A 15922-nucleotide genomic window follows, 5' to 3' on the forward strand; every position below is an offset into this window, starting at 1 on the left:
AATTGCCGAAAGGAAACTTAAGAAAATAAATGATGCCCTGCATGGGAAATATATGGGTCTTTTGATCCAGCATCACATGTATATGACGTGAGCCTATAGTGATTGTCCTTAGTCCTACCACCTGGAGTCGTTGCTTTGCAATAGATGCAGAAGCCCGACACAGGGTGGACGCGTTTTGGTTGAGGGACATTGATAAACACTCTACCAAATTGTTGCTAAACCTTCCATATTAAGAATTTTAATCCAATTAGAGCAATGATTTTTCAACTAAAAATTCATTATTATTGATTCCTTAACTCATCAAAACGTGCAGTTATGGTCATTTTCGTCTACTCCGTTAGAACTTTTGTCAAAATGAGTCACGTGTCATGCACATGAGGCTAAATCAAAGGACAAATATGAAAAATCAAATAAGAAAAATTTCTTTCCTTAACTTTAACCGAATTGTAGCAATGATCCTTCCAACATAACTCATTTTGAAAAAAAATTGACGAAGTTGACGAAAATGACCATAGTTACACATTTTTGATGAGTTGAAAGGCCAATTCTGATGGAGTTTATAAAAATGACCATAGCTACACGTTTTGATGGGTTGAGGGACCAATGGTAATGAATTTTTAGTTAAGGAACCATTTCTTCAATTTGATTAAAATTGAGACACCATTCCTGCAATTTACTCTTAATTTCCAATCCCCAACTTAAACTTGTTACTTCTCGTCTCGTGTTCTTGTGTTGTTTTGTGTCGTGCTAAGAATCTTGACAACCCAACAATAGTAGAGTTATAATGCTTTTATTGGAGCTAGTTAACCTTACTGTTTGAAATTTTCTTTAAAGTAACAAGCAATATGTTTGATGAAATGACTCGTGAAGTTCGTTATGGTATCGTTTGGTATGCAGACGGGACGGGACGGAACGGAATGGGACGGGACGGGACAGGACGGAACGGAACGGAGCGGGAGCAAAGATGCCCTCAGATGGAAACAAGGAGGAAAAAGAAGGAGACGGAGAGGTTATAATTTTGTGTTCCACGGATGTGGAACGAGTCGTTCGAGGGGGTTGAGGTGGAACGAAAATTCACCCAAAACTCGTCCCGTGGAACAGCTTGTTCCACCCGTTTTAGGCGCACCAAATGTGGGACGGAACGCCTTGTCCCACTCTGTTCCGTCCCATCCCACGTACCAAACGGTACCTATAGGAGCCTCTTCACACGCCCTCATTATCACAAATTCATGCCTCCACCACCATAACTAAACAAGTTATATATGGTCTAGGGTTTACACTAAACCCTGAACACTTTTGATAGACCTTTTAGGCCCATCACGGTCATCACAAATATTGCAGATATTGTCTCAACTTAACCACATGTTACTAGGTGTTGGGTTTTATCACAAAAAGTTTTGGTGATATTAAGGGTGAAAACTCTTATATATTAGTCGTATATTATTTTGTCATGATCAATGTTGGATCCTATTCTCTAACACGCTGGCCTCCTCATGAACAACCTCACACAAGGCCATAAGGGAAACCAATTCGCACATCTGGAACTGGTCAAGTCATTATACCGAAGCTAAGACAACTTTTCGAGAGCCTAGTCATCATTTAGGGACTAGAGCCAATACAACTTTTTGAAGGCCTAGTCATTTAATATCTTAAGCAGTTGAGCTGGAGCTAGCGCAACTTTTTGAAAACCAACTTAAGGAGGCAAATTCGAGCCCAGTAAATCGCGAAAGAATAGCCTCCTCTGATACATGATAAACTTTTTAGGCCTAGCATGATCCACCACCAATATCACCGATATTGTCCAAACTTAACCACATATTAGTAGGTATTAAGTTTTATCATAAAATGTCTCAATGATATTAGGGGTGAAAACTCTCATATATTAATTGTATATTATTTTGTCATATGACCGATATAAGATCCTATTCTCCAACAACTTCACACTTACGGTTACGAGTACCAGCGCAACCATATACCATTATATACCTTACAACAAAATCACAAAAAACACATCCAGGTCAGATTGCAACATGAATTACAAGTGGATTTATCGATCCGTCGGGTCCTTGCAGCTAGCTCAGATTGAAACCCTTAAGCCAGTCATGTTTCTGTTTCAGCCAGTACCATCCTGATAAGGTTGCCCTAGACTGCCACTCAATTACTTGATGCTACAAAACATGATCCATGCAAATAGCTAACAAGGCCAAAAAACATCAAAGTCAGCCGCCATCCATATATATATATATATACATGTGTAATACAGTAAATAATTCAAAGGTTGATCAAGTTGAGTGGAAGAAATACAGATAGATATGATATAGTTGTGATCTGATCAAAAGTGGGCCAAACTTTTTCTGCTTTCTGCATATAATGCTTTCACATCCCTTTTGCCTCTGTGTTGTGTATTTCTGTAGTCCTACACCACATGTTGCCTGGAAAATAACACAAGGGAAATAAAGCCAGAGATGATTAGTTGAACGCATGTGAAGAAACCATAATTTTTGTGTCCTTTCACCTTCTTTTTCTTTAATTATTATGGTATTCCAAATATTTCTACAAGAGCAGGCGAAAAGTTAAATGGTAGACTTGTTTTCCGATTTTAAAACAATATGTTAAGTTTATAGGTTGAGTGATTGAGTACACGCCTCAAGTCTATGATGCTCAAATCTTCACTTTCTGATGATCAAAAGAAAACAAAACTATATATCCCTGAAACTATTTAAGTATTGTGTAAGTTGATGATGGTGTTGTCGTGTTGGTATAATTATTTATGTAATTGTGACATTAAGACTATTAAGTACGCTGTGCAGTTTAAATATTCATGATAGGCATGATTATTTTGATTATTTTAATTATTTTAATTATTTTAATGGATTAGAACAAGCAAGTGCCATATAAAGCCAGAAGGGCATCGACTTCGTTCAATTTAATTATGTTGGCTGATACCGACTAGGGTGTCGATATCACATACCTCAATCATATTAAGGGTACCATGTACTTATCATATTCTCTTTGATAAATTAACATATTAGCTATTCCTAATCTGTATTATTCATTAGTCAAATATGTTGGCTATAAGCTTCACCAAATATATTCTATGTGAAGTGGTTTTCTGTGCATATTTTTAAGTCTCAAACTTAAAAGATTGGTGTAAAACACATCATCAACTTAATACTAGAAGAATGTTACGATCAACCCATTCATGTATGTATCTTTTTCCTAATTTTAATGATATTCTATTATAAAAAGGAAGGGTGATATTTTACTTTGAGAGCAGCTCTAATGGTGGCCTAAAAGCTTAGAGAATTGGATTGCTTTACCTCCAACCTCCAAAACCCACGTCCAACGGCCCAAAAAATGAAGGGCTATTGTTGGCAAGAAGCGACGTCATCATGACATCAAAGAGCAGACATGGGGCCCACCACGTGTTTCACTTCAGAGCCCAACGGTTCTCTATAGCTTCCTTTCTCCGTTGTTGGATTTCCAACGGTTTTCACATCTTGATCGTTTGATTTCGAACAATAATTTTTTTTTGAAAATTATAGATTTGTGTCACGTGACACAATTTGGCTCATCTGAATTAAAAAAAAAAAATTAGAAATCGACAATCAAGATTAATCCAAATGTAAAACAATCCAACAAAATACCAAAAAAAAAATCATTTTTTAATTATGCTTGTTTGTAATGCTATGCTTTGTATTTAAAATTAAATTATCAAAGTTAAATTGGGAGTTTTATTTTCAAAGAAAAAACTTACTAAGTAGTAAGTATACACGTACAAGGCATAACAAAAAAAAAATATATATATATATATATATATATATATATACACACATATATTTGTAAACAGTAGTCACCCTTGCCTTTGCCCTTTCTCTTCTCAAGCGGATGGACTTGCCCAAACACAATTACTGTTTAGAGCAATTTTACTGCCCTTGCCCTTGCACTCCAAAAAACGGGTGGACTTGCTCTAAGAAGATGGGGGTTGGGTTAGGCCACACAACTTGATATCAAATTCAACATAAATACAATATGCACCGTTATTCATGTGAATCGAACTTGAGACATTTTACTTACAAGTAAAATAATTATCAATAGACCATAATACTAGTTTAATTCTAACTATTAAATCAACTTGTGCGCATATGTGACTGACCTCGACACTACTATAGTAGTGTTAACTTTTTATACAATTAGTTAAAACAAACCCCATAAAGTTTATTGTGTTTTTACAAAACCTCTTCATGTTTAAGAAATACTATCAACTCATGAGTTTAGAATAATTTCTCAAACATATCTATAATAACCATAAAAAGTTGACAAAGCACCAACGATCAGAATCAGCTCATGCACACTTGTATAGAGTGGTTAACACTCATCTATTCGCACAACTATCTTAGTAGTAATTGCCTTTGGATTGCTCTTACTATTCACTCTATATAGTGGTTAACACTCTATACTCACTTTCCTTGTCCTTGTCCTCACCCTCGCCCTCGTTGCATATGTCAACACTCATTATATCACTCGCTCTTAGTAGTTATGAATGTTCTACAATTGTAATTAGTATTTGAAAATAAAAGAACAATAATTGAAATTACTAAAAACTCATTAGGCGACTTAATTAACAGAAAGTTCCCATTCAAACGGAAAAAAAAAATAACCTCCCATGAATTTCTCCATTTCTGAATCTAAATTAGATTCACAGGATCACTTTTTTTTTGTTTTGTTTTTCACTCAAACAACAATATTTTACGTATCCTCCTTCTGAATCGGTCGCACCCGATCAACAAAACTTTATGTTACTATTTTACCCCTGCTCTTTGTTTTACTACCCAACTAATTTTTCTTAGTTCATTTTAATCTTAAATTAAAAAACATATTGATATGCAGTCCAACATCTCGTATTTCACATGACACTATTTTAGATTTTTATTCTATGTTGTATGTTATGGATTTAATTTTTGACGCTTATGAATAATGATAAGAGGAGGTTATTGATTATTAAAATAATAAATTGTCATTACGAAACCATCAATTAATCTCCGTTTAAGAAAAAAAAAAAAAATTCCCACTTGAAGTTGTATCATTGCCGTAATAAATTAGATTATTGGGGTAATACAAATTGGCTTTTGTGCTGATTTTAATATTACAAAGTACGGTTACAAATTCATTACTTTTTGTAAAAAAAGTTTCTTCAAAAAGAAAATAAAAAAGGGAAAAAACTCAACCACCAATCACGGAGAAGTGAACTGGGTCCTTAAATAGGGACCCACGTATCGCCACATAGGATTTCTGCACATGATGATGCAGGTCCCACATCAAGTTAATAATCTAAAGTGCACTCAGTCCTGCGGTTACGATTTCACTATTTATCCACAAACACCAACGCCTGGAGAAAAACAAACTGTAACTAGCTGCCACTTGCCACGTGGCGAGCATGCATACGGAGATTAGATTTTCGCACCCCAAACTCCAACGCCGAGATTAAATCTAGACCGCTGATTGTCCTCAGGTGGGGCCCATTTCTACTTGCATGTCAGCCACCTACTCTGGCGACAGGACAAGAAGACAAAACAGAACGTACGGGGTCCCACGTGGGTCTGCTGTACACCCACATCCGTATTTCCGAAAATTAGTTTTTAATTTTTAAAAAATTAGTTGGGGAAACAAAAAGAAAAAAAAATTAACTGAATGGACTATTTCAATATACATGGAGGACAATTTGGGGATTTCAGTTGGAGTCTGTTTCGAAAATCCAGGCTCATTTTCCATAAATTCCCGCAAATTTCTGTAACGACATGTTCCACTACAACCTGCATTTTAAAAAAAATTAAATTAAACATATTTTTTTATAAAAATTCGGCAAAACAGAGAAGAAGAAGAAGACACCATTAGGATAAGAGTGAGAAGCAGTAAGAGAGAGAGAGAGAGAGAGAGTAGAGAGACAGAGTGGTGGTGTTTTAAATTTTTTTAATTAATTATTAAAAAAATAAAATTGTAGTGTCTTTTTTTTTTGTTGTGTATATATTTATATAGTTGGTTGATTTTGAACTAAAGACAAGGCCCCTCTCTCTCTCTTGTATTCTATCCCTTCTGTCAGTTTGCTTTTCTTAAGAATGTTTCAGAGAAGAACTGGAACATAATTGCAGAAGAAGAAGATAAAAATAGCAAGAGAAAACACCACCTAGAGAGAGAAAGAGAGGAGAGAGAGAGAGAGGAGGAGGAGGAGAAGGGAGTGAGCAGAAGAATCAAATAATCTATGGCTGCTATGGAGGAGGAGGTGGATTACTGGTGGTGGTTCCTTTGACTTTGGTGGTTTCATCTTCTTCTCAAAAGGTTTGGTGGGTTTGTTTGTTTAGATCTTTTTTTTTTTTGGCTCGTTAATGGCTGCATACTTACCATTTCTTGCTGTTTTTGCTCCTTTTGTATGCTTAATTATGGCCAAAGTTTTGGCCTTTTGACTTGGGTTTTTCTATAACTGCACATCAAAATAAAAAGAAAAATATTGATAGCAACTTCAATCCTGTAATTTTTTTTTTTTTTTTTAATTTCTGTGTTGCCTCAACTTCTGGTATGGTTTTTATGTTTCTGAAAATTTTGATGCAGGCAAAGGGTGTTGGTTTTTACTTGAGTTCTGTGATTTTTGCTTGGAAATTAAAAACCTATTTTTTATTATCTATTTTTAGAATAAAATTGAAATGGTCGGGTTCTCTTCCTGGCTGCAAAGCATATGGAAATTTGACAAAAGATGTTTTCTGGGTTTTATTTGACCTTCAAATCTGAACAAAATTCACAACCACTGCAGTTTTGTTTTTCTAAAAGTTGAAACCTTCACCTTCTTCTCCTTCATGTTTTTTTTTCAAGAGAAAAAATTGAAGGAAAAATACTAGAATTGGTCAGGGAAAGAATTTACTGCGTTTTTTTTTTAATCCTGCCTTGGTGGTTAATAATAATGGTAATAATAATTTAAATAAATAATACGTATGCTGCCAATTGGAGAAATAAATGTTTGTTTTTGGTGCTGATTTTCTTGGGTTAAATTCACCACCCTCATTTTCCGTTGAAATGTTGCCTGCAACTTGTCCTCTTTTCGAATTTGAGGTCAATATTTTCATGTTGTGTTGGTATAAAATATGGATGGGGGGCTATTTGTGGTGACTGAATATGGTGACCAACAGATATAGAAGCTGCTTATGGTTGAACCAGCTAGATTACCTTTTTATTGGTCTCCCTTAATAAAGAGGTTTCTTACCCGAAATAGCGTTTTGGAATGCTGCTTGAAGGTTACATAAATCTGCTCAGAGGCTTGTTTCTTTTGTTCACTAGGTTTGCATCATTTTCTGGTGCATGCTGACGAAGAAATCCATATCTTCTTTCGTCCATTAATTATTTTTGGGGTATATTTGGATTAATGACTAACTTTCTATATGCGTTAATCTGCTGTTGTTATTCCTATCTGTTTGCGCATTTTCGGCCTTTATAACAATATGTACTTGTATTTTACTTGTCTTATGCAGTGTTGCAATCTGAGATGGATTTTTCTGAGTCCACAAAAGTTGTGTACAATAGGATCCAGAAGATAGAGCCTGAAAATGTGTCCAAGATTATCGGGTATCTTCTGCTGCAAGACCATGGCGAGCGTGACATGATCCGACTGGCTTTCAGCCCTGATAATTTGATCCAGTCTTTGATTAACAAAGCGAAAGCTGAGCTCGGGTTATGCAAACCGGCAGTGTCTGCTTCAATCTCACCTCAGGTGAAACAAGTTCCTGTTTCCGACTTACCTTTACAATTCACTCCATACAGTCCACGACCGGTTTCATCTCCCACAACCATCGGAGCAGCAAATCCATACAGGGAACTGTCTGGTGATCAGCAACCACTGCAAGCCATAGAGTTTGTTCCACCAGGGTACTCAGATTCAGCAATTGAAGATTATCGCCTCCAAAATCAAATGCAGTTTCTGCCCGAGTTTTCAAGCAATTACTGTTATCATGAACCTGCATTGAGTGTGAGAACCAGTCGAAGGTCTCCAAGCTTGCCTGAATTTCCCCTTAAGGTATGCCATTACTTCAATAAGGGCTTCTGTAAGCATGGAAACAACTGCAGGTACTTCCATGGCCATCCCATGCCAGAAAGCTTTTCACAGTTTTGCAGCCAAAACTCAAATGAGCTTTCAAACGATGATCACGTTGTCTCCCCTGGCTCCCTTGAAAAGCTAGAGATTGAAATAATTGAGCTTTTGAAATCTAGAAGAGGGTTCCCAATATCAATTGCCTCTTTGCCGATGATGTACTACGAGAAATATGGGAGAACTCTTCAGGCCGAGGGATACCTCACTGAGAGCCAGAGACATGGTAAAGCTGGCTACAGCCTGACAAAGCTTCTTGCTCGATTGAAGAACAGCATTCGCCTTATTGACAGGTAACTCTTTGTTAATTGCTAAAGTTTTTTCTTTCGTCATTATTTTTGCTTGCTAGAAGTGCTTGACTCGAGTCGTTCTGCAGGCCTCACGGACAGCACTCAGTTATATTGGCAGAAGATATCCCAAAATACTCAGAGTATGCTGGTGAGAAAACAGAACCTGGTGGGATTATTGCTGGCTCTCGACAGATATATCTGACCTTTCCAGCCGAGAGTAATTTCACGGAGCAAGATGTTTCCAACTACTTCAAGTAAGGACACCAATGAAATTTCCCTCTCAATTTCTTAACTGTTCATTTGTATTTGCTTATACTTTGAATATTGGTTTACAAACTTCTGGTTGATTTTTAAGTTTATCTGTATTCTGTAGCAAATATGGGCCAGTTCAAGATGTACGCATCCCGTGTCAACAGAAGAGGATGTTTGGTTTTGTCACCTTTGTTTATGCAGAGACGGTGAGGCATATTTTGTCAAAAGGGAATCCTCATTTTGTATGCGGGGCTCGTGTGCTGGTGAAACCTTACAGGGAAAAGTCTAGGCTTGTTGACAGGTAAAACATTTTTATTCGTTCAAAGTCAAAGTGATTGTCATTTTTGTTGTGCTTAATTATATTTTACTCAAACCAAAGTGGTTATTTTCGTCTGTATTTAGAAACCAATGAACATCTCTGTGCCTTATTTCTGCTCACAGTTACAATTATGTTTATGCAAGTCTTGACGTTGTTGTGGTCTGCATTGAACTTGGCCTCTGATTTTGTTATTTTTTTCCTTTATAGCGTGACTTATGCATCGTATTGTATAAGACGCTTCTTCATATACATTTTTCTACAGGTGGGAGCCGGGTGCTAGTTGTAGTTGGTTTCCATTAAGTGTGTCTGAACATTTCCAGCACAGTTTCTCTTACTTTATGAATTAGTTATCAGCATTCTTAGCTTTCAAACTTATCTATACAACCTTTCGCTTCATTTCTCTCCTAACTCAAAGCAAATATAGCTTTTGTTCTCTAAAAGCATAAATTATGTTCACTAAAATTAGTTAATACTAATTCATACCCTTAATTTCTTGTAATAGTCAACATCGTAGGTTTGGCCAGCTGGTACTTCTCCCTCGTAGAAAGTTGAAACTGCTTGCCTCCATTTTATACTAGTCTGCTTTCGAAAATTGTTTTTCTTTTTCCTTTTTCCCTCAATTGCAGCCTAGCTTTTAATGCTTGATTAACGGTTTCTGAAGTATCTGCTTATGTGTTCCATGTCTTCTCCCCTATGGTTTTCTACTAGTGTTTAAACTTCTGAAGTTTATGTCACATGTGCAGGAAGTTTTCGGAGAAGATGCAGCACTCCACGTGCTACAATTCACATTTCATGGATGGTGATTCAGAGCTTCACCCAAGTAAGCAAATTCTTCAGATAAATACAGTAAGTGTCTATTTTAACCTTTTTGGTTTTTGAAAGCACTTCTTAACTAATAGAATCTATGTTGTGCTTAATATAGTGCCCAGAGTTTGTGATAGCGCAAGATTTCTAAGGAAGCAGTTCATAGAGGAAAATGAGCAAGCACTCGAACTTGAGAGAAGGCGCCTCTCGGAGATGCATTTAGCAGCTAAGCCCTTATCCCATCATTTCTATTATGGCTACTCGATGGATGAGCTTAAGCATCCAGAAGGTATATTAAATGCAACTTTTCAATTTATGATTTGTCTTTGCCTAGCTTATTTCTTTTTTTTTTTTTTGCCCATTTCCGAGCTAATATTCTTCCGGGATATGTCATTGTAGCCCATGCAGAGCAAGTGGAATTCCCATCCTCAAAGGATTTTAATTATTTTCTGGATGTTTTGAACAATGGTTCCACCAGTGAGGACAAAATCAGGCACATTAATACTAATTACAGTGATCAGGATAGGTATACACACCGTTGCTTGTTCGCGTTGAACTTGTAATACTTTAACCAATTTCTTGTTCATCTCGGTTATTTTCTTAACATTCTCTTCTTTGTTTACGCTTGCCATGCAGCGGTCAAGGAATTAACCTTCCAGAGAGCCCATTCGCAACTCAAATGGCGAGTGGCATATCAACAGTTATATAGGGGATTCAAACAAACAGTAAATTATAGAGAGGTAGAGCACCGGATTCCTAGACTAAGACTAATTCGTGATTTCGATACAGCAGGAGAGGCCTTCATATTCTTCTATTTTCATTATACTTTTACCTCAATTTCATCGGTCCGTCAGCTAAGTAGAGTGAGTTCATACCAACTGAAGAAGAAGAGAGAGACACAGTAGACAAGTTATGTTCTTCCCCAATGTTACACCGGGGCGAAGGAGATCGCAGAGAAGAAAAGACATAAAAGCTAATATGTGACAGGTTTTTTAAGCCTTTTTTTTCTCTTTTTCTTCTTTGTTTTAATATAATCACAGAGGATGCAGCAAGGAAGAGATGGGTTTTTAGAAGTGACTGAGATATAGTTTGGTTTAGTTGAAGAAGAAGAAGAAAGTAAGTAGTAGTAAAAATATGCAGGTGTGTGCAGAGTAAAGAAGAAAAGGTGTAGAGATCTCTGCGACATAAACAAATTCTAATAATTTATACAAAGTTTCTATTTACCTTAGTAAATATGTTTCAAAATTCCATGCACTATATGGATGATGAGAATTATACATCTAGAATTTTTCTACAGTGCTGTTAACCGCACTTTTAAAATGCGGATATGTTGTCAATATTATTGATACTTCATAGTTAACTGCACTATAGAAAAACTATACATATCGTTGATATTATGATACTTTATTTTATTTTGGATTGAAGGGTAGGCCATATTTTGGTCCACCAACCTTGTACTCATAATTCATTCTCTTCCCATGATTAGGGGAATCAAAAGGTGGCATAATTAAATTATGGTAATTATGCGTAGTGGTTCTTGCATCATTTTGTTTTTCCTGCAATTAGTATAACTTTTCTTTTAGAAGAAACATCTTTGTCTTGGTGTAGTTGTTATAAAGCAATGGAATTTATTGGGAGATTAAGCTTTTGTTAATGATCATTATTTTAATGAGTGATTAGGGTTTTGAAATTGCATGTCCTAAAAGTTGAGGGGATGTGATAGGAGGATTTTGAGGCTGGTGGTTGATAAATATGCAATGGCACCTTTCTCTTTCTTTCTGGCTTGAAGACAGAAATGGGACCTGGTTTTGATTTGTTTGATATTGTAGGACCCTGTAATCATATGACCCTTCAATGTCAAGCTAGGGTACCAAAAGATATTGAGCTGTAAATTTGATATTTTATGTGAAGTCATGTAATATACAGCTAATCTTCATAAATCTCTAAAGTCCAAAATTGCTTAAAAATCCCAAGTGAGACAAAATTTCAAGGCTGTGAAAAGCTGTGTAGTCGTAACTTGCAAGTGATACTATAGGTTTATCACCTGCTTTTCACACTGAAAATGAGCGATTTTCTATGGTGCTCCAGAGTATTAGATATTTCAAGCTTTTTAGTTGTTAGATCTTTGGTTAGAAACACAAAAGTCAATACCTAATGGTTAAAAAGCTTGGAGTATCTTATAATTTAGAGCACTCTAGAATGGATAAATTCTAAAATCGAATTTTCCTCTACAAGGCGTGTGTAACTGAAATGGAGTGTTCACCGTTGTAATTGAGGTTCCGTTTTGTACCCAAATGCCCCTTCCACGAATATTCCTCGATCACAAAATCAGTCCTCTCTTTTCATGTAGTACTTGTCACGCGATGCCTACTCTAGGAAAATGAGGATATAACACAGTTCCAAAACAGATTCTCTCGACAATAAAGATGTTGCTACCTTGGCACATTAAATTTCAAGGGTGGTCCATGATGTAAGCCCAAGACAAATTAGGTTTTTTAGGTGGCACTGATTATTTTGTCACATGATTGTGCTTGCTTATGGGGAAACATCGACATTGAAACTATCAGATTTGATGAAACGGAGAATTTGTTACTCAACAAGAAAGCAGTCACGGCACTCCGTCTCCGCTGTTTACTGTCCATAGATTCTGCTCTGTTTTTCGTCTTGTACTTTGTTCTTCTTCCAAAGCTCTCTGTCAATTGGGACAGTCGAGCAGAAAATTGTGCACACCGATGGTCCAACGTTTAATCTTAAAAAACATAAGTTGCTTTATCTTGTTTTTTACTCAACGGGCGAGATAATTCGAAATTAGAATCTCTTCTAATATCGAGAAGTCAACGTGTTGAACATATATCCACAGATATAAAAATTTTCAATTTGCGCAACAAATTGTTTTGATTTTCACAACGTTGAAAAAATAAAAAAACTACCGTAGAGTAGAAATTAGCAAGTGGGGCTTTCCTGAAGTACTTTCATGCAACAGAGGTGCCACTGTTTGAAATTTTTAATAAATGATAAAAGTGTGATTAACTTGAAATAGTGTCAATACTCATTATCATATATGGTTGCAACACTTAAGTAGCACAATCATTACATTGATATACATCATACATCATTAGGCAATTACTTGGTGCTAGGGCAAACTTTGAAATTCAACAAAGGCGCAGTCAGATCTATTTGCGAAGATGACAGTGTGGACGGTCATAAATAGTAAAGCCGACAACATAAGTTGTACAGGGATCCATAGAAGTTGAAGTTCTTAGAACAGCAAACTACCCCATGCAGCGATGAAAACAAGGCCACCGAAAAGAGCCAATTTCAAGTACTTTCTATCCTCAAGTAATGCCACAGTATAATACCTGCAAAATCACATTATTTCAACGTTGTGAATGAGAATACAGTGCAAGCACTTAACCAAGCAATTAGATAAAAAAGAAGTGCAGAGGCGTGGAACTTACGTCCCGGAGAATGCGAGTATTCCAGCAGCCAAAAGGCCTCCAAACTGCAAAACAAAGATGAAATTAGCATATGTACTCACATACGAATTCGCAGACTAGCAACAGATTAACAAACATCACAAAACTTGAAATTGAGCAAACACCACACATGCCCGAATGTTAAGATTCAGACCCTCAGATGATGGTTTGAATTCAACTCAAAGTAAAGTGATAAAGTTCTAAACTTTTTAACTCACAAGGGGGGGTGTTTCGCGATGGGGGCAGCAAGCAGAGCTGCTGTGTGAACCAAATGGTACAGAGACGCCGTCAGCCAAACCTAACCCATTATTTGCAACATAATCAAATCACAGAAAATTCAAAAATTGAACATAAAACCACGAAAAATATGAGTTAAAATCAAATGGGAAATAAAGTATGAACCTCTTTGTAAGTTGGGTCTTTGGGTTTGAAGCCAAGGGCGCCATATGTACCCAACCCAACAGCTGCTATTCCTGTTTTTCCATAAAATTCAAAAATTGGGTTTCCTCAGATTTGACAGAAATAACAAAAAGGAGACTGAATTTATACAAATTAATGTATATACATGCGAATAAATATTGTGATTTCATGGAGACTGTGAATCCCAAAAAACAGCAAAGATTAAAACTTTTCGAGTGTGGGATAGTAAAAGCGTAAATTAGAAATACCAGAGAGCGCCGCTGCTTTATGCCACAGCTGAAGATCCATTGTTGTTGCTTCTCTTGCTTCTGTTTCAGTGCCTCTCTCACTGAAATGTAGTTTGGTTTAGTTGAAGAAGAAGAAAGTTAGTAGTAAAAATATGCAGGTGTGTGCATAGTAGAGAAGAAAAGGTGTAGAGATCTCTGCGACATAAACAAATTCTAATAATTTATACAAAGTTTCTATTTACCTTAGTAAATATGTTTCAAAATTCCATGCACTATGTGGACGATGAGATTTATACATCTAGAATTTTTCTACAATGCTGTTAACTACTTTTAAAATGCAGATATATTGTCAATATTGTTGATACTTCGATCTTACAAGATAATTAACCGTATTATAAAAAAATTATACATATAGTTGATATTATGATACTTTATTTTATTTTGGATTGAAGGGTAGGCCATATTTTGGTCCACCAACCTTGTATTCATAATTCATTCTCTTCCCATGATTAGGGGAATCAAAAGGTGGCATTAAATTATGGTAATTATGCGTAGTGGTTCTTGCATCATTTTGTTTTTCCTGCAATTAGTATAACTTTTCTTTCAGAAGAAACATCTTTGTCTTGGTTTAGTTGTTATAAAGCAATGGAATTATTGGGAGATTAAGCTTTTGTTAATGATCATTATTTTAATGAGTGATTAGGGTTTTGAAATTGCATGTCCTAAAAGTTGAGGGGATGTGATGGGAGGATTTCGAGGCTGGTGGTTGATAAATATGCAATGGCACCTTTCTCTTTCTTTCTGGCTTGAAGACAGAAATGGGACCTGGTTTTGATTTGTTTGATATTGTAGGACCCTGTAATCATATTCATATGACCCTTCAATGTTAAGCTAGGGTACCAAAAGATATTGAGCTGTAAATTTGATATTTTATGTGAAGTTTCGTAATATACAGCTAATCTTGGTAAATCTCTGAAGTCCAAAATTGCTTAAAAATCCAAAGTGAAACAAAATTTCAAGGCTGTGAAAAGTTGTGTAGTTGTAACTTGCAAGTGATACTATAGGTTTATCACCTCCTTTTTATGCTGAAGATGAGCGATTTTCTATGGTGTTCCGGAATATTAGATACTTCAGGCTTTTTAGTTGTTAAATCTTTGGTTAGAAACACAAAAGTCAATATTTAATGGTTAAAAAACTTGAAGTATCTTATAATTTAGAGCACTCTAGAATGGGTAAATTCTAAAATCGAATTTTCCTCGACAAAGCGCGTGTAATTGAAATGGAATGTTCACCATTGCAATTGAGGTTCCATTCTGTACCCAAATGCCCCTTCCACGAATATTCCTCGATCACGAAATTAGTCCTCTCTTTTCATGTAGTATTTGTCAAAATGAAGATATAACACAGTCGCAAAACAAATTCTCTCGACAATAAAGATGTTGCTGCCTTGGCACATTAAATTTCAAGGGTGGTCCATGATGTAAGCCCAAGACAAATTAGGTTTTTTAGGTGGCACTGATTATTTTGTCACATGATTGTGCTTGTTTATGGGGAAACATCAACATTGAAACTATCAGATTTGATGAAACGGAGAATTTGTTACTCAACAAGAAAGCAGTCACGGCACTCCGTCTCCGCTGTTTACTGTCCATGGATTCTGCTCTGTCTTTCGTCCTGTACTTTGTTCTTCTTCCAAAGCTCTCTGTCAATTGGGACAGTCGAGCAGAAAATTGTGCACACCGATGGTCCAACGTTTAACCTTAAAAAACATAAGGTGCTTTGTCTTGTTTTTTACTCAACGAGCGAGATGATTCGAAATTAGAATCTCTTCTAATATCGAGAAGTCAACGTGTTGAACATATATCCATAGATATAAAATTTGTCAATTTGCGCAACAAATTGTTTTGATTTTCACAATGTTGAAAAAACAAGAAAACTACAGTAGAGTAAAAATTAGCAAGTGGGGCGTTTCTGAAGTACTTTTATGCAATGGGGGTGCCACT

General features: G+C 36.2%; 2 protein-coding genes across 3 annotated transcripts; one reads left to right on the forward strand and one right to left on the reverse strand.

Annotated features, from left to right (window-relative positions):
- Positions 1 to 5905: 5905 nt before the first annotated feature.
- Positions 5906 to 11019, forward strand: LOC137740369 (zinc finger CCCH domain-containing protein 18-like). 2 transcript variants are annotated; one of them, XM_068480245.1, is made up of 8 exons: positions 5906 to 6341; positions 7518 to 8424; positions 8508 to 8675; positions 8795 to 8974; positions 9736 to 9812; positions 9915 to 10085; positions 10196 to 10322; positions 10433 to 11019. In XM_068480245.1, exons 2-8 carry the CDS (start codon positions 7532 to 7534, stop codon positions 10503 to 10505), a joined length of 1689 nt encoding a protein of 562 aa, XP_068336346.1. In that variant the 5' UTR covers positions 5906 to 6341; positions 7518 to 7531; the 3' UTR covers positions 10506 to 11019. The 2 variants fall into 2 exon arrangements, with proteins under 2 accessions (XP_068336346.1, XP_068336345.1); XM_068480244.1 differs by having other exon boundaries at positions 5908 to 6336.
- A 1795-nt stretch (positions 11020 to 12814) lies between these two features.
- On the reverse strand, positions 12815 to 14297 carry LOC137740943 (UPF0382 membrane protein C1782.12c-like). Its single transcript, XM_068480748.1, has 6 exons — positions 14162 to 14297; positions 13941 to 14020; positions 13675 to 13745; positions 13491 to 13570; positions 13255 to 13298; positions 12815 to 13155 (listed from the first exon to the last, which is right to left on the reverse strand). Exons 1-6 carry the CDS (start codon positions 14215 to 14217, stop codon positions 13115 to 13117), a joined length of 372 nt encoding a protein of 123 aa, XP_068336849.1. The 5' UTR covers positions 14218 to 14297; the 3' UTR covers positions 12815 to 13114.
- Between the last annotated feature and the right edge of the window lie 1625 nt (positions 14298 to 15922).

Source organism: Pyrus communis, chromosome 7, assembly GCF_963583255.1.
Source record: "Pyrus communis chromosome 7, drPyrComm1.1, whole genome shotgun sequence".
NCBI classification, from domain to species: Eukaryota; Viridiplantae; Streptophyta; class Magnoliopsida; order Rosales; family Rosaceae; genus Pyrus; species Pyrus communis.

Coding starts and splice junctions, on each gene's coding strand:
- LOC137740369 (XM_068480245.1), top strand. CDS start 7,532: ATGGATTTTTCTGAGTCCACAAAAGTTGTGTACAATAGGATCCAGAAG. Junction 8,425..8,507: donor AGCATTCGCCTTATTGACAG/GTAACTCTTTGT, acceptor GTCGTTCTGCAG/GCCTCACGGACAGCACTCAG. Junction 10,086..10,195: donor TGAGCTTAAGCATCCAGAAG/GTATATTAAATG, acceptor ATGTCATTGTAG/CCCATGCAGAGCAAGTGGAA.
- LOC137740943 (XM_068480748.1), bottom strand. CDS start 14,217: ATGTATAAATCTCATCGTCCACATAGTGCATGGAATTTTGAAACATAT. Junction 14,021..14,161: donor TTTGAAACATATTTACTAAG/GTAAATAGAAAC, acceptor ACTACATTTCAG/TGAGAGAGGCACTGAAACAG. Junction 13,746..13,940: donor TAAAGCAGCGGCGCTCTCTG/GTATTTCTAATT, acceptor ATGGAAAAACAG/GAATAGCAGCTGTTGGGTTG.